The sequence below is a fragment of the Vitis riparia genome, chromosome 8 (assembly GCF_004353265.1).
Source record: "Vitis riparia cultivar Riparia Gloire de Montpellier isolate 1030 chromosome 8, EGFV_Vit.rip_1.0, whole genome shotgun sequence".
Taxonomy (NCBI): domain Eukaryota; kingdom Viridiplantae; phylum Streptophyta; class Magnoliopsida; order Vitales; family Vitaceae; genus Vitis; species Vitis riparia.
The window spans coordinates 4,449,579-4,476,830 of NC_048438.1; the positions used below are offsets into that span (position 1 = coordinate 4,449,579).

Genomic DNA, 27,252 nt, shown 5'->3' on the forward strand with positions numbered 1-27,252 from the left:
AGTTAAAAATATTTTACATTTTCAAACAGACTTTTGTTTTACAAAACATCAAAGAACAGTTTTAAAAAATTATTTTAAAAAACAATTATCCAATATGCCCTAAATTATTAAGTTCTTCTATGAGAAGTACTACAAATAATTTTTTAACCTTTTAAAAATAATTTCTAAATTTTATCAAACCTCTAATTTAATGTTGTCCCTTTGAACCATAACAATCCGGTCCAAACTTTCTATCTGAATAGTGCTATAACACATGCATACCAATTGATCTTCCATCATCACCAACCTTTCTCTTTCTCTTCATGGCAATCCTCCACTTTCAAAACCATATATAAAAGTTTTGCAGTGATTTTATTCATTTGAACATCATGCCTGATAGACATGAATGCTTCCCAAAAACATTGACAGTATAAAGGCATGTAATAATTGGGAACCTAACAAAACAAATCTTCATTCATACATGAAACTACATCTTTTCAGTAATTGCCCAAATTGCTCTATAAACATAAGTTGCTAAATCAGATGAAAAAAAATCCGAAAAGAAATTGGGAGCCAGGATTCATTGTCCTTATTTGTCATCCTTTCACCTAGCTAACAGCCTAACACAGCATACCGGCCACAACCTCCTATATTAATGAAATTTTGTCCCAAGTCCCAACACAAATTCTGTCTGCTGCATGAATGTTTAATTATACAGATGGCAACACAGACCCTCCAAAACCACTTCACCAAGCATGCTCTCATCTTGCTCTCTCGCTCATGGCTCCATCCACCGCTGTAACACACGAAGAAGAAGAAGAGCAAAAAGAAGGAACCATGGACGACTTATTACCAGTAAGGCTTTGCACCAGGCGCATGAAATCCTGAGGCTTTACATGGATAATCGTGGGAGATCTTAGGTATACTATAACAGGAGAACGCCTTCGATTCTTAGGTACAGGCTTCTTGATCATCTCTGAAGAAGTACTACAACTCCTGTTTACAGTGAGAGGCGCAGGCCTTGGACCCTGCATCTGCACTCTTCTAATGGGGGCCATTGCTGCTGAACCTTAGGGTTTGAATGAGCTTCTTGCTAATAAGCGCTTATAATAGATAGATATGTGCATACAAGGAAATGATGAATAGAGTGTTTAGGAAAATGCCAAATATATACGAACTGGTTTAGCTTTGAAATGGTCATTTGGATTAGAATATTGGATGGCGGGCTCCAGATCTATTTGGGAAGAAGTCTTTCAGACCTTGTGAGGAAGAATAAGACAAGGGCAACGTGACAAGGTCAAGAGGAAATGAATGAATGTGGGGGCTGGTAGAGAAAAAGTGGTGTGAAATGGTCATATTTTCTGGCACCATAAATATGTACGTTTGACATGGCTATCTACTTGGAAGGTAGCAAAGGACAGTCAATGTGAGGTGAAGGCCTGCAATTAGTAAAATATAATTAAGAGGTGTGGCCCATGGTAGTTGGAACTTGGAAGAGGGTGACACCAGTCCTCAAAATTTTAAGTTTGCTTTGAACATGATATTCCTGATAGTGGGAGAGAATATTCAAAGTAAAATTGGAGAGGTAAATTAAGCCTTTTTTTTTTCAAGTTATAATTAAACTCTTTTAGTGAATTAGCTAAACCACATAGAGATTTTTATTGAGTTTTTTAGCAAAAAAAATATATTAGCTCCAAAAACTTATATTATCTATCACATTTAGTAACTTCAAGTATCATTTCTATAATATTAAAATTTGGATTAATTTCATTAAAACCTCCGTAAATACATTCAACCACTATTAAATTTAAATTTCATTATTAGCACCCTTATAACTTTATTCGAGTTATTTTCTTAGATAATTTTAGGTAAAGATATTTTAGATAATAATATTTAAAAATTCTTTAAAAACTAAGTTTTATTCTCTAAAAAATAAAATTATACATGAAATATATTTATAAGGGTATTGACAAAATTTGAAACTGGTGGCTTAGTGTATACACACTATATTAATTATTATGTTTTATTATTATTTTTAATTCAATGATAAAAAATAAAATAATAATTTAATAGCAAGATTTGATTATTATAAATGAGTAAAATAAAGGTAAGATGTTGTTTTCAACCATGGCAATGATTTTACATTTTATAATATAGATATAATTTTATTTAAAAATAAAATTAATTATAATATGATTGGTGTCCTATATGTATATATTTCTTCGTGAATAAGGGTTTTCATGGCCAGCCCATTAACTAAAAATGGCAAGAAGTTCAAAAGCATTGAAGGAGGAGGTTTGATTTGGACTGCAGTCTCATGTAACAAGATGGTGGTGGAGTTGAGGTCTAGAAGATCCCACCGAGTCTAAATTAGACCATATTTCACAAATCATGGGCAGAAGTGGTGGCCACATACGTAACTCAAGGCAGCTTTTGCTACCAACTCTCTTTGATTTTCTCTTATGCCAATTTTCTCTTTAAAAAGTGGTCGAATATAACGACTTCTACTTAAGTTTCTAAAGTCGCTACAAGGGAATAGAGGTCAAAGATGGCCCTTACTGGCACAATCATCATTAATGTCTATTTTAATAGTCATTAATGATATCTTAATGTCATCTCACCGAATGAAGCTTATCTTTCTTCCTTGTTATAACTAAAATGGGAAATTACATTTATTTTTAAAATAATTTTCATTTCATTCACTAAAATAGTAATTTTGTGTATATTTCTAACGCTACCCTCCAACCACCTCAAGATGGGTTATCACCTAAACAAAGCAAGCTTATAGGTACAATTAATTGGACCCACATGCACGATTATCATATTACTTGTTATCACTTTAGTCTCTACATCATGCATGTCACTAGAAATAGTAATATTGTTTTTACCTAAAAGTAACAATATTAATAAATAAAAATATCACTTGAGATAGAAATATGTATTATTCTATTTATTACTCATCACCACTTGAGTCTCTACATCAAACATGCAATTAGAGATAGTAACATTATTTTTACTTAAAAATAACAATATTAGTAACTAAAAAAGAATCACCGTATATAGTCTATTTAGTTTTTTTATTGTTATTGTTATTGTTATGACTTTGAAGGTAATTATTAAATAAAATGTCAAAAAAACACATAATGTACTTTTTTAAAACATTATTTGTTAAAAATAAAAACAATTTTAATGATTTAGATTTTTAATTAAACAAAAATGTAATTTTTTCCATATTTAATAAAAAAAAACATTAGTTTTTTTTTTCATATAGATGTATTATGATGGGAATTATGAATTTATATAAATAAAAAATTAATGCCAATATCTGTAAAATTTTAATTTTACCCACCTTCAAATATTGCTTTTAAAATTAAATACTCTTAAAGAATGATCATTACTAATTTTGTATTGAATGAAATTAAAGGTAAATTAAATTTGTTTATATTATTTTTCTGTTTTTATTTTGAAGAAAACAAAAAAAAATAGTTTCAACAAATGTGGATAATGGTTTTTTTTAGTTTTATTTTTAAAAATTTTAGGTTTAATATTCTATAAAAAAAAAATATAAATATAAAAAATATAAAAAATGAAATCCATAATATGAAAATTATAAATATTATAAATACAAAAATATTATGAATACAAAACAAAATAAAATATTATCTATATATATGTATTTGAAACGTGATGTTAAAATAAAAATTTAATAAAGAAAATGAACAAAATAATGAATAAATGAATTGTATTTTAAAAAAAATAAAGTTTGTTTTGAAAATTAAATAGATTTTAAAAATAGGGGAAAATGGGAATTATTTCACAAAATTAATTAAAATCAAAGTATTAAAAAAGAACAAAACTTAATTTATTTAATTGTAATAAAAAAACTTAATTTAATTTGGTGAGAAGGTGGGAATGGGGGTGGTTGGGTGAGGGAAAAAATAAAAAAGAAAAAGAAATGAGTGGGGAGATCCAAAAATTGGGTCATTGAAGTGAAAAAAAAAAGAAGATAAGGTAAAAAGAAAGAAAAAAACAAAAAAAAAAAATTAAAAAAAATGGGGGAGCCCACCTTGAGATAGTTTGAGTATAATATTTGAAACATGCATAAAGCTATTATTTTAATGCATGAAATGAGAATAATTTTCCTCAAAATATACTCCTAATGAAAGTAATTTTTATTTTTATTTTTTTGAATTCATCTATAGTATATATATGTAATTCATATTTACATAATTCCCCCTATTTTAAATTGGTTATCTCCATCCTTTATTGATTATATATATATATATATATATATATATATATATATATATATATGTAAAAGTAATAAAGAAAGGTAAAAATTATTTTCCCATATTTGATTATAGTATGAGATTTAAATATAATTAAAATTGCTTTAAAACTTATATATTTTTTAATTATTTAATCTCTATTTAAAAGAGTTAAAATAAATTAAATGATTTTGGGATTATATATAAACATAATTTATTGATTTCAAATCTATTTTTCATTTTTCTTTATTTTTTTTTCCTTTGTTGTATTTTCCATCAAATTTTCTTAGAATCAAATATAACGTAAATGATGAAATTGTTAAACAAAGAAAATTAATAACTTGTTGATATGGTAATGGAAACTTGTTGCAAATGTAGCATGATTTTTGTATTTCAAAACAAAATAGAAAATTAAAAAAGAAGACGTATCATTCACTTTACAAAAGCAATATCTCTTTATGCCAACTAGTCCAACCGTCCATCATTGACCTTTTCGGCCCAATTCGATCACGGGCCGACCCTTGAGGAACTGTTCAATGCCACCCCTTTTATTCAATTCAAACAGGCCCAGCCCGCCTCCCTTCCCCATTTTATTTAATTCAAACAGGCCCTTTTTATCATTAAAGCCTAGCTGCCCCACTATCATTAAAAAGGCCCAGGCCCAATTAAACAATTTCCATTTAAATTTTTAATGTTTTCACCTCAAAATCCCACCTAAAAGATTTGAACTCTTTGGACCTCAAAATCATTAAATAAATTAAGATACCACCAAGGAGAAAAATATTGCGATATGTCGGAGATATATCGCCGATATATCGTGTATTGGGAGGGGTCGACACGACATTTCATGGAGAAATATCGGTCCGGCGATATTTCGAGAGAAATCCCCAGAATATCTCACAATATCGAGAGAAATCCCCAGAATATCTCACGATATATCACATGGTCAACAGCGGTCAAGCTCGCTACAGTGAAAGTCAATGTGCTACATTGCCTGAAAATCTCTTGTTGCTAAGGGGATTTGACCCATTTACCATCCGGGCAAACTCACCCTTGTTATATAATATGCAACAAACATATATATACTTAAACTCATTATATAAAGAAAATATTTAAAGAATATTTTAAAGAGCAAATTAATTATAATTATTTTATAATTAAATGCAAAATTTTCTTTTAATTGATTACCAAAAATATAAAAATTATGTAATTTTCTTCATAATGTTTTTAATATCATTAATAATTAATTAAATATTAATTTATTTTATATTGTTCAATACAATTGAATTAAATGAATCATAATTTTAATATTAATATATATTTTAAAATTAGACATATTACAATCAAATATCATAATATTATATGTAATTTAATAATAAATGTACATTTATAAAATTCATATTTTTATCAATGCATACGATATTATTATCAAATATGATAAATCATATTATACATATATCCAATTATTTAATAAAACAACTTAAAAATATCAATATACTTCTAATTACATTTTTATGAAGTTTTTATTATATTTTTATAAATTTTGATCAATTTTAGGTTTATCGATATTTTTTTTCATATAGATGTATTATGATGGGAATTATGAATTTATATAAATAAAAAATTAATGCCAATATCTGTAACATTTTAATTTTACCCACCTTCAAATATTGCTTTTAAAATTAAATACTCTTAAAGAATGATCATTACTAATTTTGTATTGAATGAAATTAAAGGTAAATTAAATTTGTTTATATTATTTTTCTGTTTTTATTTTGAAGAAAACAAAAAAAAAAAAATAGTTTCAACAAATGTGGATAATGGTTTTTTTTAGTTTTATTTTTAAAAATTTTAGGTTTAATATTCTATAAAAAAAAATATAAATATAAAAAATATAAAAAATGAAATCCATAATATGAAAATTATAAATATTATAAATACAAAAATATTATGAATACAAAACAAAATAAAATATTATCTATATATATGTATTTGAAACGTGATGTTAAAATAAAAATTTAATAAAGAAAATGAACAAAATAATGAATAAATGAATTGTACTTTTTAAAAAATAAAGTTTGTTTTGAAAATTAAATAGATTTTTAAAAATAGGGAAAAATGGGAATTATTTCACAAAATTAATTAAAATCAAAGTATTAAAAAAGAACAAAACTTAATTTATTTAATTGTAATAAAAAACTTAATTTAATTTGGTGAGAAGGTGGGAATGGGGGTGGTTGGGTGAGGGAAAAAATAAAAAAGAAAAAAGAAATGAGTGGGGAGACCCAAAAATTGGGTCATTGAAGTGAGAAAAAAAGAAGATAAGGTAAAAAGAAAGAAAAAACAAAAAAAAAAAATATTAAAAAAAAATGGGGGAGCCCACCTTGAGATAGTTTGAGGATAATATTTGAAACATGCATAAAGTTATTATTTTAATGCATGAAATGAGAATAATTTTCCTCAAAATATACTCCTAATGAAAGTAATTTTTATTTTTATTTTTTTGAATTCATCTATAGTATATATATATGTAATACATATTTACATGATTCCCCCTATTTTAAATTAGTTATCTCCATCCTTTATTGATTATATATATATATATATATATATATATATATATATATAAAAGTAATAAAGAAAGGTAAAAATTATTTTCCCATATTTGATTATAGCATGAGATTTAAATATAATTAAAATTACTTAAAAACTTATATATTTTTTAATTATTTAATCTCTATTTAAAAGAGTTAAAATAAATTAAATGATTTTGGGATTATATATAAACATAATTTATTGATTTCAAATCTATTTTATATTTTTCTTTACTTTTTTTTCCTTTATTGTATTTTTCCTCAAATTTTCTTAGAATCAAATATAACGTCAATGATGAAATTGTTAAACAAAGAAAATTAATAACTTGTTGATATGGTAATGGAAACTTGTTGCAAATGTAGCATGATTTTTATATTTCAAAACAAAATAGAAAATTAAAAAAGAAGACGTATCATTCACTTTACAAAAGCAATATCTCTTTATGCCAACTAGTCCAACCGTCCATCATTGACCTTTTCGGCCCAATTCGATCACGGGCCGACCCTTGAGGAACTGTTCAATGCCACCCCTTTTATTCAATTCAAACAGGCCCAGCCCGCCTCCCTTCCCCATTTTATTTAATTCAAACAGGCCCTTTTTATCATTAAAGCCTAGCTGCCCCACTATCATTAAAAAGGCCCAGGCCCAATTAAACAATTTCCATTTAAAATTTTAATGTTTTCACCTCAAAATCCCACCTAAAAGATTTGAACTCTTTGGACCTCAAAATCATTAAATAAATTAAGATACCACCAAGGAGGAAAATATTCCGATATGTCGGAGATATATCGCCGTTATATCGTGTATAGGGAGGGGTCGACACGATATTTCAGGAGAAATCCCTAGAATATCTCACTATATATCACATGGTCAATGCGGGTCAACGACGGTCAAGCTCGCTACAGTGAAAGTCAATGTGCTACAGTGCCATTACAGTGCCTGAAAATCTCTTGTTGTTGAGGGGATTTGACCCATTTACCATCCGGGCAAACTCACCCTTGTTATATAATATGCAACAAACATATATATGCTTAAACTCATTATATAAATAAAATATTTAAAGAATATTTTAAAGAGCAAATTAATTATAATTATTTTATAATTAAATACAAAATTTTCTTTTAATTGATTACCAAAAATATAAAAATTATATAATTTTCTTCATAATGTTTTTAATATCATTAATAATTAATTAATAATTAAAAAATTATACATATATCATAATTTATTTTATATTGTTTAATACAATTGAATTAAATGGATCATAATTTTAATATTAATATATATTTTAAAATTAGACATATTACAATCAAATATCATAATATTATATGTAATTTAATAATAAATGTACATTTATAAAATTCATATTTTTATCAATGCATACGATATTATTATCAAATATGATAAATCATATTATACATATATCCAATTATTTAATAAAACAACTTAAAAATATCAATATACTTCTAATTACATTTTTATGAAGTTTTTCTTATATTTTTATAAATTTTGATCAATTTTAGGTTTATCGATATTTTTTTCTAAAATATCCGCCGATATATCTCAGATATATCCATAAAATCGAAGTACCGATATATCTGTGATTATCAATATTTTCATCATTGGATACCACTCGCTACATCCAACTTGTTGCTTCATATAGCAAACAAATGAAATATTTTCTTTGCTAAAAAATTATAATATTAAATAAAAATAATATAATATTTTAAAATTTTTTAAAATTAGTTAAAATTAAATAATTAAATTTTCTTTCATTTTCAATATATTCACATTTAAATATTATACATATTTCATTTAATAAAATTTAAAATATTAATAATTTATACTTATGCATAAAATAAAAACTAAATATTATTGATTTTTAATATATTTATATAATTTTTAATTCTTTTGTCATTATTTTTAATTTTAATAATATATAATAATATATTTACGATGTTATCGATTCGATTGTGATTCAATCACTAGTTCGACCAATGAACCATGAATTGATAATTTTTTCGATTCAATTATCGGTTTAGTTTTGAAAACATTAAACATAATAGAAATGTTAAAACTATAAAATATATAAGCATCTAGGAGACAAAGTTTGTCATAATTTGTACACTAACAAAAATATCCCAAATATATAAAACTTTGCAAAGATATGTTGCAATTCTTCTTTCTTCTAGAAACTAGTTTCATAAAACCTTGCAAAAGCTCTCTAATGAGGAACCAATAGCCTTCCAAGAAGTCAGAATTTATCAGCTAATCCTCCAAGTGTTAGCAAGAGTTCAACTTTGCTTTTATTATCCCTTGAATATCTAGAGTCCACTAAGAACTTACTAGTCACCAAAGCTTGCAAGTCATGTTTATGATCATGAAGACTCTTGAGTGCAATGAATGTAGTAGTAAAACGAGTTGCACTAGGTTGGAGAATCTTTGTCCATCCATCTCTTTTTCTTAACCAACTTAACAAAGCAACATGATTATACACAAAAATTGTCACCTTTGATGGACGTCCTACAAGTTCAGCAACATGGTCCATCTCACCAATATCCTTAAAAATCAAATTAAGACAATGAGCTGCACAAGGTGATCAATTGATGTGTTTATGCTTCTGAGAAATCAATCTCCCTACGGTCACATAATTTGCTGCACTATCAGTCACTATATGAATTACATTGAGTGGACTCACCTCTTACCTCATTAAATAACTTAAAACAAATTAGTTACATCATTGACAATGTTTGGAACATCAATAGATTTCACAAACGATATTCCTTTAGGACAATATACAAGGAAGTTGATGAGTGTTCTTTGTCTATTATTTGTCTAACCATAACCCATTATTGTACACTCAACTTTTTCCCAAATTGAACAATAAAAGTCCACAAGCAACTGAACTTCCTTCTTAACATCCTTTAAAAGATTAACCCGCAGCTGATGGTAATTTGGACCCTTATATCTAGGACCAATTGCAAATATAGCATACAACATTAACTTGAAGTAAAAGGAGTAGGAATGTATGCATCATAAAATAATCTCCCAATCGCCATATCTGCTCTTCAAATAGTTTTTTTCCCAGCTAATACACTCCTCATGGAAGGTTGAGCTCCTTGAGTATTTCTTGGTACAAAATACTTATCCACTATTGATTTTTTTCTTTTTCCATTACTAGCTGTCATAGGACTTTGCATTTCTTAAACCTCTTTTTCACTTTCTACTATATCCCCTTCAAATTATGACACATCAGGACCATAAAGATTTCTATATTCATATGCTTCTTGCGTTGCTTTCTTGGAATTTACAACTCTTGCAAAGAATTTTCCATTCGAAATTTGACATCAGGAGGAACAAATTTACATGGACCAATATTTCCTTTCACTCCAGCAAGATGTTGTTTCATTCTATGAATACCTCCACCTTTTACAATCTTTTTACAATACAAACAAATAAGAGTTTTTCTTCCATTTGTATATCTTTCTTTAGAAACATGCTCTCATGCAGGGTCAGTATTACTTCTAGTTGTTTGTGAATTGGTAGTTGAATCTTGATCAGAGGATGGGGTCAAGTTTGATTCCATTTTTTATTTCTCTATCAAATTAGAAACAAAAATCCCACATTAATCTAGAGAATCAAAGTCATCAACAATTTAATTTTGAAAAAAAAAATGAAGTCATTAACAATTTATAAAAATCTCACATTAATCTAAAGAATCAAAGTCATCAATAATTTAATGATTTATAATCAAGTCATCAACAATTTTATTTTTTAAAAAAATCAAGTCATCAACAATTTATAAAAATCTCACATCAATATAGAGAATCAAAGTCATCAATAATTTAATGATCTATAATCAAGTCATCAACAATTTAATTTTAAAAAAATATCAAGTTATCAACAATTTATAAAAATCCTACATTAATCTAGAGAATGAAAGTTATCAACAATTTAATGATTTATAATCAAGTCATCAACAATTTATAAAAATACCATATTAATCTAGAGAATAAAATTCATAATAATTTTTAAAAAATCAAAGAATTAAAAATTTTGAAATTTATTAAAGAAAAAATTTTCAACGTGAGAAATTTACTTTCAAACCAAACATTTATCTAAAATTTATAAATCGTTGCCACTTGCCACCATAACCGAAGGGGTGGGAAAGGGGACTTTGTGAACATTTGAAAATTCAAATCTTGCCGCCATAGCCCACATGCTCATTCAAATCTCATACTCTCTTTACTTCATCTCGAAAATAGTCTATGAAACAAGGGTTGCATACATGATGAGTTTAAAATTTCACCAGATATCACTCTTAATTTGAATCGAAATAATAGATCAATCCCAAACTTTCTCATGCTCATTCCATGTCACAATATTTAAAATGTTTATCCAACTCCTCAACAATGGATTGTAGATAACAAAATTTTTTATTTCAGTAAACCATACACCAATGAAACCTGACATCTGAGTTGAAATGAAGACAGGGGCTACATCCTACTTAGGATGAATCAATGGGTAAATTTATCTAAAATTTATAAATTAAAATGTGTAATAAATAAATTAAATATTAAATATTAAACATAAAAAATAAATATCAAAATATCAAACCTTTGCAGCTATTGGTCAAAGTGGGTCGGGTGGAGGCTTTATGACACGCGTGGGGAAGGGGGGGGGGGGGGGGGGGGGGGGGGGAGAACAGCAGGGGGCGTTTGTAACGGTGCAGAGGGAAGATGCTGTGTTGTAACGGCCGGTGGAGGGGAGGTTTTGCAAGGTTTCCAAGCCGCTAATGAGAGTTGTCTCGGCGTAGGTGTCGCTGTGCGTTAGGGACGACAACTTCTGCGATTTGGACTTCAAGATGGAGGATTTGGAAAGTGGTTTTATATCTTCCAAAACGGCATCGTTTTAATACTGTAAAAAAAAAAATTTAATCAAACCTTCTAGTTTGGAGGGAACGGGTCGGTTTGTTCGATTCACCAATCGAGCCATCAGTTCAACCTATTTTCGGGCCAATTGATCGAATCGGACTGGAACCATGACCGGTCGATTTGGTCCGATTTTTAAAACCATGTTTAGTGGAACCCCAATATAAAAAGAATTTCAAAACTCTCTTGTTGCCCTTTTAGCCTAGTTAATGCATCCTCAAAAATAAAATTCGACTTGAACCTTTTGTAGTGTCTTAAAATTTTTTCTAAGGGTTGTGGAATAAACTCAATATTTTTTCAAGGTTGATAATCCACGCAATAAAATAGCTTGATGAATCATGACATAATTTACCGTAAGTCATATCCAATGTATAACCATACACAGTAATGCACTCACCATGGAAACTCATCTCAACAATTAAAACAAGTAATCCCTCTAATAAGAAAGTAACACACTACAATCTTTGTTGGATTGCCTAAATTTATGAACTAACTGTGAACTACTTATCATCTTACAAGGAATTCATGACTTGGATTTTTTGCGTAGCTCCTAATGCACCCAAATCATGTACAATGAAAATGATATAGGCATGAATGGTCACTTGCAAGGAACCCATGACTTAGATTTTCTAAGTAAATCCTAATGCACAAAAATCATGTACAATGCAAGTGATATAAACATGAATGGTCAGATAACTAATTAATGCATAAGAGGATAATAAAGGTATTCGGAAGCATAATAAATAAATTTATTAACAAATCTTAATATGTTATATCATGTCATACTTTCTAAGGCTCCATCCTAACAGAAAGTCCATCATAGACATATCTTTTTCTTAAAAAATAACACTTCTTATATAAAATGTATTTAAACTATTTTCTCAATATAATTTGTATATGTAGTATTTCGAGGAAAACTCATATTACAACCATAATGAAATTTATCCAAAAAGGTATAGTGTAGATGATGTTATGATACATGTACTTAGTATATATGCTTCTAGGCATAACTTGAAATTGGGTAAATATTACTATAACTTGCAACAATTTGCAAATTCAACTGTTCCACCAAATTTGTAGGTGATCAAGGAGAATAAAATAACCATACTTCTAGTAGCATTATTTATTATTAGATACCACTCTTTTATCATAATTTTTTTTTTTATAACTAAAATGACTTCTAAATATGTAAAGTAATTGATATCTCAATCAAAACAATCTTTCTTGTAACTCTACATGACATGGATCATATAAATACCTAATGAATAAGGAGGATGTTGAGAATTAAAGTGGCTTCTTAATAAAGTAATATACCTTACAAATCTTCCTTTTTTGTTCATTTGATTAATTTGTTCACCATGTGCACTTTGGGATGGAAATTCATGATTAGTGGATCATGTTCATGTTGTACCCAAGCTTAGGTAGTCAACTAAATAGGTGAACCCAAACAGAACGTAAATAATAATTTGGTTAAAAACATAAATCCACACAGTACCTAATTGTTAAATAGGTAATATGATGTGTAACCTATTTAATAATAAAGCTCTATTTAATAATAATGTTAAGTTATGTCTTATATGAATTTACCTCCCAACTTAACATATTTATAACTTAATTGACTTATTTATTCAAAATCAAATTTGAAATGAATCAAATATGTGTTAAATATGTTATAGTCAAATAAATTAGTACGATAATTCAATAGGTCAATTCAGCTTAAGCTAAACTTGCAAAAAATACGTGTTAGGTTCAAGTCTGGTTTGTAAATCATATCAAACTTTGTCATCCTTATATGCATTAACCAATTAGACTTATTTTTTACAACAAATATGATCTCTATAATAAAAGCGAAGTTAGAATTGATGTTAAAAAGGCCAACACATACTATCTCTTCCTCACTGAAAATGTGATAACACCATTAATAATTCTTTGATTAGTGGTTAGTTTTCATAGCTTTTAGTTTTGTTCTTGCTTCATTGGGAGAATTCTATTGTATTATTTCCTTGTAAAGCTCATATATGGGGGGTTGAAGCACATTGGATTAAGAAAAGGGATTATTCTTCATTTCTTGTAGTGAACCATGGAGGTTAAGGTTGAGGACTTGAGGCATTCTTCCCTACAACTACTATTAATGAAATGACATAATGTGTAAGCTTTATGGCCTTGCTTTATTTTACTCTATATATCACTATATCTTTTATTAAATAATGTATTATATCTTTAGTTTGTTTTGAGAAATGTTTAAGGGCATGGACACCGACAACATAGGAATAAATATGGAATGAACTTTTCTCTAGGTGGAGGGAGGTGGGTGGGTGGGTGAGGGTGGGGATGGGGAATGAATTTGTAAGGATGGAGGTTTTTTTGAAAAAAAAAAATACAACAATTTTGAAAAATATTTATTAAAATATGGTAATTTGAAACTATTTTCGAATGTATTATATTTTTTACAACATTAATGGGAGGTTGTCTTTTAAAAATACATTCAAATTTGGAATGTGTATTTTCAAAAACAATTTCAAAATTTAATTAAAATTGTTTGTTCAAAAGTCAATTTTTAATTAAATTTTTTGAAAGTATGGTAAATTTTAAAATAGTTTTAAAAGTGTCATATTTTAATAAATATTTTTAAAAATGACTGCATTTTGTTTTTTAAAATCTCGAGTCGAGGGAGCCCTTCTAAACCCTATCCTCTACCTTTTACGTCTATACTAAAAATAAAGTAATGACTTTTAAATTAATAACTTAATAATAAATTAATATCTATTTAAATTATTAATTAATCAGTATTAAATTAATTTACAAAATATCCTATCTTAAAATCAATTTAAACTATTAAGGAATAAATATTAAACTTTATCAAATACTCCCTAAAAAGAGTTCTAAAAAGGTATCACTTGAAATAAATTTTTTAAAACTATTTTCTCCATTTTGTAAATAGGAAGAACATAAATTATTTTAATATATGTGAAAGGAAAAAATCAATAAATTATTCAAATATATATATTTACTTTAAATTTATTTAATTTATTTATTTATTTATGTAAAAATTAAGTAATTTAAAAATATATAAATTTTAATTAATTTAAACTATATATAAATTTTTAAAAATTCCCCCACTCCCAATTTTCACTTTGAAGCATTTGGAAAGATAGATACTAAAAATGATAGAATGCAAGCAACCAGGCATCCGCATGCAATAAACGTAATCACCAACCACAAGATAGTCTCAAATTTGTCATATCATTCATCATGCAACTTTAATGGCGTCCCTCTCTCTCTTTCCCTCTATTCATTTCTGGAGGATGATGAGCAAAAGTTAATACGCCATACCAGAAAGGCCAGCCACCCTCCTTCTTCTTCACTTTTCTCTCTCTTTCCTCCATTTTCTCTCCCCCTTCTTTTCTCCCAAACGCCCCCATCCCTTTTTGTTTAACCGTTTCTTTGATTTCTTCATCAATTGGTTTTCAAATTTGAGATTCTTGGTGCATTTGGCGAAGGCAAATTTATTAGTTTTGGGTTCGATTCCGAGAGCTGTGCTGTTTGGAGCCGAATTGGGGTTTCAGATCTGTAGAAAGAGTGTGAATGGGATCGAGAGAGATTGATTTGGATGTGGGAATTGAAGATTGATAGTTGATTGATGGGGAACACATGTGTAGGACCAAATCTTGCGGCCAATGGTTTTTTGCAATCGGTCTCCGCCGCGGTTTGGCGAACCCGGCCGCCGGAGGACATGCTTCCGCCTCCCAATGCCGACGGAAGCAGCAGTGGGGACAATGCAGGTTCTGATGGCGCCAAAGGATCAGATCCCCCAATGCCGGTGCAGAGCACGCCGCCTGAAACCGTTAAAATCACTGCTGAGGTGCAGAAGGCCGAAAAATCTGATGGGAATTCGGGAAAGCAGAAAAAACAGACTCATATGAAGCGGCTTTCCAGTGCAGGGCTTCAAATAGATTCTGTGTTGCAGAGGAACACTGAGAATTTGAAGGAGATCTATAGTTTGGGCCGAAAGCTGGGGCAGGGGCAATTTGGAACCACGTACCTTTGCGTGGAGAAGGCGAATGGGAAAGAGTTTGCATGTAAATCGATTGCCAAGAGGAAGTTGACGACGCGGGAAGATGTGGAGGATGTTAGGAGGGAGATTCAGATTATGCACCATCTGGCAGGGCATCCCAATGTGATATCAATTGTGGGTGCTTTTGAGGATGCAGTGGCTGTTCATGTTGTTATGGAGCTTTGTGTAGGTGGGGAGCTTTTTGATAGGATTATTCAGAGGGGGCACTATACGGAGAGAAAGGCCGCCGACCTTGCAAGGGTTATAGTTGGTGTTGTGGAAGCATGCCATTCCTTAGGTGTTATGCATCGGGACTTGAAGCCCGAAAATTTTCTCTTTATCAATCAGGATGAGGATTCACCGCTTAAAACAATAGACTTTGGACTTTCCATGTTCTTTAGGCCAGGTACATGTCTGGATTGTCACATATTTCTTTGTGTTGGTAATCTTATAGATTACATTGAGGATGATTGGACTTAGAAGCTAGACTTCTTATTCACACCAGCATTATGTCACTAGGGCATCCGACATTGGCAATTATAGTTAACAGAGTGCTATTTCTGTTCTAGAACAATTATATGTTGGTTTTTGTTATGGGTAAAATTATATTTTACTTGAGCTCACCTGATTCTTCTGACTTCAACAACAAAAAATTTATGTTGATACTTTGTAAAATGTAATATCAGCTCCTATGTATGACTTATAAGCTATGTATCATTTGATTGAATTTGCATTACACAATGTTCTTGAATGTCTTTTATACCTGATTCCTCACTTATTTATTCTTATTTTTGTAACAAGTCAAAATGAGAGACAAAATCTGAATGAAGCTGTCTGGTCTAATGAACAGGGTTGAGGTCTTCTATGTGTAGTTTAAAATCTCATAGCATGGAAGATATAATTTGTATACTACATCAATGTGTCATTCTTCAAAATAGAAGAGATAAAAAGTTTCTGGTGTAACAACAAACTAGTTTAAAATCTTCAAAGCAAATGAAGATGGAACATAAAGATGAGTTGATGCAATTATTGCTTATGAGTCGGTGCAGGTAGGTGAGCACAGTTTCGATACCTGCCTTGCTATGCCTTAACAATTAATATAAAGCATGATCTAATTGAAGGTCATGGCCATTGGAACTGGAGATTTACTTAGAGCTTCCACAATTGGGAATTGGGAGAGGTGGGGAACTTTTTGGTTTTTATATACTAGCCTGTTGTTGGAGGGTTTAGAGAAGATATTCCTTTCTAGTTCTGATAGGGTGGTCCCTTGTACACTTCTTTGTACTTGGGCTTGGCTCCTTTTGGCATTTTAATCTTATGTACTCTTTATCTATAAAAAAAAATAGAAAACTGATGAATTGGAAAGCATTGGGACAAAAGAAAATATCTTGAAGAGGATATAACAAGATCCAGCCTTTTTGTTTCCTATGAGTGCTTAGGACTTGCAAACTAGTAATTGATGAATATCTAAACTTGTTCAATATACTTATACTATTCATCACTGTAAAAGTACTTAATCTAACAATAATATAAGAAATACTGAAAATATTGTTAATTAGTAAAATTGCCAGAGAATATTAAGTACAAACCGTAGAACTGAACTGAGTCAAAAAGAGTAGTAAATATTGAAGGTCATTATTTTATACAATACTAGTTGTAATTTGTCCTTCGGTTATTACCGAGTTTTTCAATTTAAGGTTTTAACTCGATGTTGTTGTTGTTTGTGGGTTCTGGTTGCTATAACAGGAACCCATTGTAGTGTTTGATTAGTCAATTTTATTTTTAATAGGCAAATAAAATTATATGGATGTATGAAAAGCGCCATTTAGAAGTGGTGAACATAGTATTGGAAGTATACATGTGAGAACACAAAAGATGCAAACTACAACAACTACAACCCCACTCTAGAACTTGGAGCACAACTACACTATAAAACCTATCAAAGATAGTGAACTCGTTTGACAATCAACTAAAAGATGCCACGAGACCACACACACAAATTAGAAATGAGGGAGTCTTTATAAGAGATTGGATAGAGCGTTGCACCCCCTCAAAGGTTCTTCAATTTTGTTCCTTCTCAATTGTTCAAAAAGGGCAAAGAAAAGCTATTCTCTAAGCCTTTCTTCTCTTCTTGCCCACAAAACTTCCATTCCAACCCATTAGCCCGAAAATGGGAGAACCCGTAAGATGCCAAAAAAGAGAATAGAAAGTGTCATAACTCTTTAGCTTCCCCACAATTGATTAAAAGGTGATCTATTGATTCTTTTGAAGGTTTGCACACACTGTGATCACCAGCCAAACCCATCCTCTCCTATTAAATTGGTCCATGGTTAGAATCCTTCCCCGAGCTGCTTCCCATGCAGAGAAACTCACTTTCATAGGACCCAAGAATCCCACACTATTTTTGAGGGAAAAGACACTTCACCCTCTTCTTCCAATGCAGAGTGAACAGACTTCACTAAGAATTCCCCACTTTTACTAACCTTCCATACCATTTTATTCTCCTCTCATCTATTTCTTCCTAACAAATAAAGTTTTGTCCTTCAATCTCTCAAACATCATCCAGTCCTCATATCAACATTTTATTCTTCTACCATGACCCACCTCAAATCTTGTTTTGGCTTTAAAAATTCCCCACCTTTTCATGATTGACTTCCACACGCCAAAGCCATAACCTTCTCTCCCTACCTGAGAGCACCATCCTTTTGGCTCTTCTCCAAACTTTCCTTCTATAAGCTTTCTCCAAGGCATATCCCTTTCCAAGGTGAATTTCTAACACCATTTATGCAAAAGTGCCTTATTGAGTGGACAAATCCTTAATTCTCAGTTAATTGCAACCAGTCAAACGGAAAAGAGAGGAGTTGAAAGAGGGGTTGGGCTATGGTTTTTGAGTGTCCATGAAGTTTAAGATCTTCAGATTTCTATTGGAAGGTTTAGAGGTTAAGGGTTTGGCTCTCCTCAAGGATAGGTTGGATAAAGTTGAGGAGAGGGGTGGGGAGGGTAGGAGAAGAAGGATTTCATTCTCTACAAGATCTGAAAGGGATTTACAGAAGTGAGCTTGCTATGTAATGTCTCAGGGGGTAGAAATTAGATGTTCTAGTAGTGGTAAGGGAGATTGGAATGGCTGCAGTGGGTAGAAGAAGTTTGTATTTTTTTGTTTTGGATTATTAGAGGGGATAAAGTCAGTGTGAAGAGGTAGTATTTCATGGCTTTGATCAGATTGCAATAAGCGAACTTGGTTTGCAAGCAAGAAGTTCGTCTTGGGCTTTTGTTATTCTTAGGCCATTAGAGTGGTGTGTTTTTTGTTTCAGGGTGTGGTTTGTTGTTTCTCTTTTTTGCTTATACTCAGTGTGTACTTTGGGTGCTTTTTCCATATATATATATATATATATAAAGCCCCCAACAAAAAGAGAGAGCAACCTAGGTACACTGTGAACATACCGAGAGCAACAAAGGGCTATAAAACAACACAAGAAAATAAAACAACCCTATGCACAACCCAGATTCTCAATGAAGTCTAAGAAAGCACCATTATGGACCCTGCCACTTTTAGAGACCAAAGAACTGGAAATTTGAGGAAAATATCTTTCTCAGACAAGAACAAGCTCTCTGAGCCCTCAACAGTTCTTCAGTGCTGCTCTTTCCACCAATATTAAAAATAGGTAAAGAGGGGCAAGTCTCAGCACCTTCTTTCACCTCTATCCCACTTCCTGTGCTACCCTGACAAAACTTCTTTGACTTTACAATGAACTACCTAGGATATGGCAATTGGAAAGAATGCTAAGGACCAGAATGAACTAACTATTTCACTGTGGATTAATATATGTTTAGCCAACTTCTTGCTCTTGTTGTATAAGCAACACCCACCTATTAACTGATCAGTTGTGAGGATCTTCTTTGAAGCTACCTCATAAAGAAAGAAACCAAATCTTGAATGAGCCAACAAACACCAATCCCCTTCCTAGCTTCCTAGGGAAACAACCATAAGCACTTAAACCATGAATTGTAAAAAGTTCCCCGAATTTACCAATGATGATTCTCCTTCAAAGGCAGTTCTCCTCAGCAATAAATCTCTTTAAGTGTGTACCAAGAAAAGCCTTATAACTACAAAAAGACTTGTAATACCCAATCCTCAGTTTTCCTCATCAGAGTAGATAGTGGCCCGCTTAACTAGGGCCATTTTTCTTTTAATTTGATCTTTATCCCACAAAAAATCTCTCTAAATTATCCCAAGGAGAATCCTTACTGCTTTGGTAATCATGAACATAGACATGAAATATGTAAGCTAGAGAGGCTGCTCTCAGTGCATGTCGATCTTCCTCTCTTAGACAAATATTGCCTCTTCCAGCGGTCAAACTCCTGCGAGACCCTTCATCAATTGAGTCCCCCACCAATCCTGACTAAATATAGAGCACCCAGTGGCAAATGCCAGTAAGTGGAGGGTAAACACTCAATCCTACAACCAAGAAATGAGACTAGGGCTTCTATGTTTGCAACATCTCACACCAGAAAGAACTTGCTTCAAATTTATTCTCAGGCCCGGCATTATCTCAAAGCAAAAGCCAGTCCATCTCAAATATAAAACCTACTAATAGTCCGCTTCAACAAATAATAACCTCCCAAAAGAGCAAATGTAAAATATATAATATTTATCCCGTCCCTACCTTTACTCTCTACCTTAAAGCCATTGATATGGCCACCCTATGAAGCCTTGCAAGAGGTGGGGTTGTTGAACCCTCACCTAAAGCTATGTGAGCTCAGGAAAAAGGTAGAAGGGTCTCATTAACCAACACTGAGAACCTAACTGTAGAAATGCCAAACTTGATCCATCCAATTCTCTCCCTTTGACATAATCATAGGTTTTCTTGATGTCCTATTTTCACAAACACCTACCCTTGAGCTTTTCAATCAAGAGTCAATAACCTCATCGACAATAGAACTACATCTAATTTGTCTTCCTCCACAAACACATTCTAAAAGTCTGACACCACAAGACCTTTGCTTGTTTAATTTTTCACTCTGATAGCTTAGATTCAACCTGTGATCAGCTAGACTGTCAGAAAAGCAGTCAAACATGGCTCATTCACAACCTTGGTGGACCATACCAAATGCTACCCTTCCCCCCTTAGGCCTTATCTGTAAAATAATGGTAAGTTTTATGTCTTCTCATACCAGTAATATTCATTTTTCTTAAAGTGCTAAATTCCCTCAAGGGGTTGATACTTTCACTATTGCCTTCATATTTTGGGAATTTGGTAAATATTGCATGTTTCCTCTTACTGCAGCTTTTTTTTGGGTTCTTCTAAATCTGTTTGATAACTAATAATTTGTCCATTTAGGTGAAATATTCACTGAGGTGGTTGGCAGTCCCTACTATGTGGCCCCTGAAGTATTGCGGAAGCATTATGGCCCAGAATGTGATGTTTGGAGTGCTGGGGTAATCATTTACATTTTACTAAGTGGGGTTCCCCCATTCTGGGATGGTGAGATTTTCATGGTTTTCTGCTTCTCTATTTTTGTGGTTTCATTTTATTGTTCTAGGAATCTAACCATTAGATACAATTTTCGGATATGTTGCATCTTGTTCTGATCAGAAACCGAGCAAGGGATATTTGAGCAGGTTTTAAAAGGGGATCTTGACTTTGTATCGGAGCCATGGCCTTCTATATCTGATAGTGCAAAGGATTTGGTAAGAAAAATGCTTGTAAGAGACCCAAAAAAGCGTCTGACAGCCCATGAAGTTCTGTGTGAGTATGCATGTTTTAATAATATGATCTTCTCATTTTACTTTCAGATCTGAGTTAATTAGACCATGCATTATTGTGTTAGAGATGCCTTATTTTGTTAGAGATGCCTTCCATTCTTCTCTATTTTTAACCAACTTTGGAAGTTATGTCATAACGTTACCTGCTTAGAAGGGTTGAAACAAATGGGGGCCCTGGCGGGAGCTGAGGACCCCCAAACTTGGTTAGCTTCTTTATCATGTATCTGCTACTTTAGGAGCTAACGTAAAAAAAGGTGTTGATTTCTGATTTTGATTTTTTCTGTTCTAGTTTATTAAACCTGAGCAGTCATTGTTGTAATCAGAAATACAAAGGGATGACTTTTGAAAGTTTTGCTGTAGTTTGTAGACAGACATGTGGATTGCATCCCCCCCCAGGAACATGAAGTGTTAGAGATGGAAATTGTACAAAACAATTGAGTCTGAGGAACATGGTTATACATTTGTGTATTTGTGAATTTGTTATAATAAATGTGCATACTTGTCTGTGTTGGTTCGATATCAATCTAAGGAAGAACCCAAAAGAGAAAGGTAATGACAGAACTGTTAACTTCACAATTTGCACAACAAAAAGCTATCGTGAACTTGTTTAATTGCTCATCAGAAAAAGAAAAAACTTGTTCTACTTCACACTCTTTAAAGTAGAAAAGGGTAATGCAAGTATGTGTGTTGTCAAGCTGCTGGTGAACACAGTGGTTATGAGTCTTCTATAGTTGCCAGACACTAATCCTTGATAAGTCTCTTACAAATCAGAGAAGTTGATAAAAAATAAATTAACTTGTAAAAGATTGCAAAGTTAAGAAAAAAACTAATAAAATCATTTGTTATGTGGCCATTTTTCATATAAATTTTATAACAGAGGATTCGTTCAAGTATAGCTGCTAACTTTTTTATGAATTTACCCTCAAAAAATTATATATTAGTAGAACATTATAACAAGCAAAAGGAAAATGGTAGCTTCTAGTAGTTTGACATCTTCTACTATACACAATAAAGAAATATTTGAACTCTTATTTGGATGATTTTGGTTGCCTTAAATTATCAAAATAATGTTTTATATAAATGAAATTGAGTGATCTTATTATCTGCACCAAATTTGAATGGTTGGATCAATGAGCAAAACTAAGCTACATACATGGAGTGATGGCTCAAATCTATAGTCATGGACTAGATACAACACATTTGTCTTCAGACACACACACACACACACAAAGCCTTGCAAATCAAGTCATATAGGCGGACATGGCTGCATGACTGTACAAAGCTGCACCTGCATCAATGTTTTCCCGGATGAGCCCTGGGCACCCTCCCCCTCGCCAAAGATATTAGAGGTCTAGATTCCTACCTTCGAAAAACAATGAAGGGCCATGTTTTAGTGGTTGCTATGCTGTTTCAAACTTATGAGGGAAAAGTGAATATTTAATTTTCATAAGCAACAATATTTTGGTTGTGTGGTTGTGCCAAAAAATATATACTTTGATTTCTTGGTTTTTAAAAGGGTACTTTTGCTACGCACTTCCAATCTCTACTTCTCTCTTTCCTTTTTTTTTTTTCTTTCCACTTTTCTTTTTCTGTTGTACTCTTTTTTTTTTTTCAAAAAAGTAAGAAATTAGTTCTAAAATGCTATAAAAATCATAATATTTATAATGTCACATTATGCTTGAGAAAAAAGTGACATAATATAGAATTTTACGATCTAAATGTCTAATTCTTATCTAATTATTTGAATCCATTAAGATAAGTATACTCTTGCATTCTGTCTGTTTTAAGCCATAGTCATATATTAATTAGTTCTTATAATGTTTTCAGGCCACCCTTGGGTTCAGGTCAATGGTGTAGCTCCTGATAAGCCTCTTGATTCTGCTGTTCTGACTCGATTGAAGCAATTCTCTGCCATGAACAAGCTCAAGAAAATAGCCATTAGAGTAAGTACTTAAATCATTCGTCTATAAAGTTGATGATATTAAAGGATGGTAATTTCCAAAAAGTCTGATGTTTCAAATTTCTTTTGGATTTTTTCTTCTTTTTTTTTGTTTGAAATTATAAGCACAGAAAGACATTATAATAATATTATATTGTCATTATATGGAGTATAAATGGGAATATTATTTGTTTTTAAAATCCATTTTCAGGAGATGTATTCTCTATTCAAAGTTTTTATGCATTATGATTTGTATTCTCTATTCATAAAGTTTTTATGAAGTATCTTGGAAAGACTTTAGTGTGGCCATCTCAATCTTTATCTTATCCACAACTTGCTAGTTGTGATTTGTGAATGAGTGCTATTTTTTTGCAGGTCATTGCTGAGAGTTTGTCCGAAGAAGAAATTGCTGGCTTAAAAGAAATGTTCAAGATGATAGATGTCGATAATAGTGGAAATATCACTCTTGAGGAACTAAAAACTGGTTTGGAAAGGGTGGGTGCTGACCTCAAGGATTCAGAAATTATTAGGTTGATGCAAGCGGTAAGTACTAGTTTAAAGATCCACTTTTGAATGATTTATGAAACATTTGGTCACATAAATTGTTAAAAATGAGAGCTTATATCAAGCATATGAATTTTTCCTTGGATGTTGGAATGTATGAAATTTTAACACCATGTTTTGTTTTTACTACTGATATGAGCTGATATAAAATGCCATGCTCTAGAGATACCTGAGGACCCACGTGACACTTAGATAATTCCTATCCTTCTTGAGTTTCTATATTAGCCCGACCTACAGCTGCTAGATGATGTCTACACTAGTAAAAATAGAAACCCAGCAATGATGTAAGTGTATTACAATCTCTTGTCAACTTTAAGGTGAGGTGAGTTGAGGTGCTTTGACCAAATTGGATTACCATCTATTTATAGGCACCTAGGACCATTATGGAACGTGATGTTTTCTCAGACTCTTCATAAGCTTCTTATACAACGTCGTCTTTATATACTGTGGTATTGTAGGTACTCCCTCCCCTATACAAGGCCATAGCATTTCAAACTACTTTGGGAAAACTCTACCTAATTCTGGAAGCATCTAAGTATTTGTCCATTTCTAAGAAGCTTCAGTAAGGGATGTGAGTTGATTTCTCTGTGGTTTTCTTAGCTGGTGGGATCTAGAGTGCCCCATTAGCATTTGCACATAGCACAACAAAGAGTAAGCTATGGGAGCAAATAGAGGTGTTTGTACCTAATTATGAAAATTTCTGATAAAAGAAATCTAAAATCTGCAAGTTTTAAATGGAGAGGAACAGAGTAATGAAAACAATTAATGTAAGCTCTTTTTGTTATTTCTTTCACTATTTTTACCCACTCCTCGTAGACTATAGACTATTGTATGTTACTTATGTTGTAGAACTCTCACTTGATTTGTTTTAATGTTTCAGTTTTGTTACAAAGGAACCACAAGCGTTAAAAATCATCAGAATTTTGAAAATAGGACTGTAGAAAAAGGAAAGTCATTCATATAAGTAATATCAAATTTGACTAGAGGATTTTAGGAAAATAAAAATAATTCTGTGAAGGTATTTGGCCAATAACTACACTTAGCACAACGAGGAAAAGGTGGTGTAGATTAGTTCTAATATATATATATATATATATGTAATCAAGAATGATGTAAGGAAAATTTTGCTTAATTGATATCTCTAATATTCACAAATAATATATGAGCAAACTACTCTCAGTTTATTGCAATAGTTACACTATTTATCAAAAATATATATATATAGGAAAATTAATTTCACCAAATTCATTGGGAGGTCAAACCTAGAATGTATTTCCTATGCTATGTTTTGGAGTAATACTATTTTGTCACCAAATTAACCATTACATCATAAGCCATAAAAAACTCAATGCTAAGAAGGTCTCCTGTTATAGGATTTAGGGAAAAGGAAAGAGCTGAACAAGTGATCAAATTTGTGGATACCAAGTTGATTGCCTCTAAAATTATGTCATTAACTATAAAAGAAGGAAAGAAATTGCAGAAGGAACCTTAGACATACAAAGTAACTTTAAAGGAAGTCCATTCTCCCCTTCATTTATGAGAAAGACGTTATAGGATTTGACTGAAAATATCAGTTGTATGTCAATTGACCACTTACTTTTATCCTCCGCATAAACAAAGATTCACTACCCCGCTCTTTTCTTAGAAGGTTTTGCTTCATTTTTGGTTCATTTATGATGATATAAATGATCCTATATATATATTTCTAATAAAGAAAAAACTTAATGTTTGTCTTAATGCCCTAGTCACTATTAGTTTGAACAAAAGTGGGTTGGGTTATGATATCCTCTATGTTACTACTGCCTAGGTACTTGAGTTGTCTTCTTGCCATGAATTTGATAAATGTAGTTAATAACCTAATTGTGACATGATTTCCTAAAATTTAATGGAGGGCATTATTGTAAGTGTAAATCATGAAAATCTATTTATATATTCAACTTTAAAGAGTTGGATATTAAGGCTTTGATGAGTTCTGCTGCAGTAACCTATGCTATTTCTTCCACTGTGTCTTATTACACTTTTATTTCTGTTAAACATTTCAGGCTGATATTGACAATAGTGGCACAATAGACTATGGTGAGTTTGTGGCTGCAATGCTCCATCTAAACAAGATCGAGAAGGAGGATCATTTGTATGCAGCTTTTTCATACTTTGACAAGGATGGGAGTGGCTATATCACCCAAGATGAGCTCCAACAGGCCTGTGAACAGTTTGGTCTAGAAGCCATTCACCTAGAAGATGTTATTCGTGAAGTTGATCAGGATAATGTAAAACTCTTCCTTATCAATTACTTTATTTCAATATTTCTATGGAATCAAGTAGTTGATAATTTTGTTTTTTTACCGTGTTTTTTCTCAGGATGGGCGCATTGATTACAGTGAATTTGTGGCCATGATGCAAGATAGAGATTTTGGCAAGAAGGGATACAAAATAACCTAACCATTGGGTTTAGGAAAGCCTTAAATCACAATGAATACTTGATCCTCGAATGCCACAATAGCCGCATCATGTATGATCTACTTCTACAACTAAATAGATTTGGACATGCATATTTCTGTAATTGTAAAGATAAGTAGGTTTTGGGGAGGGGAAGAGGGTGTCCTATCCACTTTAGTTTTTTCAATTGTATTTACCACCCAATTTTTTTGTTGGTTATTTTGGGTTTTATTAGGTTGTCATTTTTATTTTATTTTCAAACATTGTCTGTAATACCTAATTTTATATTAATTTGTCTTTTTTTTTATTTTTTTTATTTTTTTTATTTTTTTTATTTTTTTTATTTTTTTTATTTTTTATTTTTTATGTTAGCTCCCACTTTTTAACCCTCCAAAGTTTTAGACAAAACTTAGCATGTGATTTTGCATTCTATTTCATTTTGACTACCATTTTGAAAAGATGCAAGTGTTCTATTTTATCAGATTGGGGATGGTTGACCAAAGTCTACTTGAAAGAATGCAAGTGTTTATAGGATTGAAACAATGGAGAACTATTTCAAAGTGTAAAGATTGTTTGTTTAGAAGAGGTCTTCATTTGTTTATAGGAGCACATATGGACTATTCAAGAACCATTCTAGAAAACTTTTCAGTACCCTTCTAGAAAATTAGAAGCCTTCATATACTTCCATAGGATTTTACAGTGTTTGTAATTTTACCTTTATG

General features: G+C 31.2%; 2 protein-coding genes across 2 annotated transcripts; one reads left to right on the top strand and one right to left on the bottom strand.

Annotated features, from left to right (window-relative positions):
- Positions 1–330: 330 nt before the first annotated feature.
- LOC117921135 (VQ motif-containing protein 8, chloroplastic-like) lies at positions 331–1,120 on the bottom strand. The gene has a single exon (XM_034838934.1). It carries the CDS (start codon positions 1,035–1,037, stop codon positions 741–743), a length of 297 nt encoding a protein of 98 aa, XP_034694825.1. The 5' UTR covers positions 1,038–1,120; the 3' UTR covers positions 331–740.
- Positions 1,121–14,981: 13,861 nt separating this feature from the next.
- On the top strand, positions 14,982–26,802 carry LOC117921286 (calcium-dependent protein kinase 20). The gene is made up of 7 exons (XM_034839142.1): positions 14,982–16,233; positions 21,167–21,310; positions 21,422–21,574; positions 23,419–23,534; positions 23,906–24,073; positions 26,137–26,361; positions 26,453–26,802. The coding sequence occupies exons 1-7, from the start codon at positions 15,414–15,416 to the stop codon at positions 26,531–26,533; spliced, it is 1,707 nt and encodes a 568-aa protein (XP_034695033.1). The 5' UTR covers positions 14,982–15,413; the 3' UTR covers positions 26,534–26,802.
- The last annotated feature ends 450 nt before the right edge of the window (positions 26,803–27,252 follow it).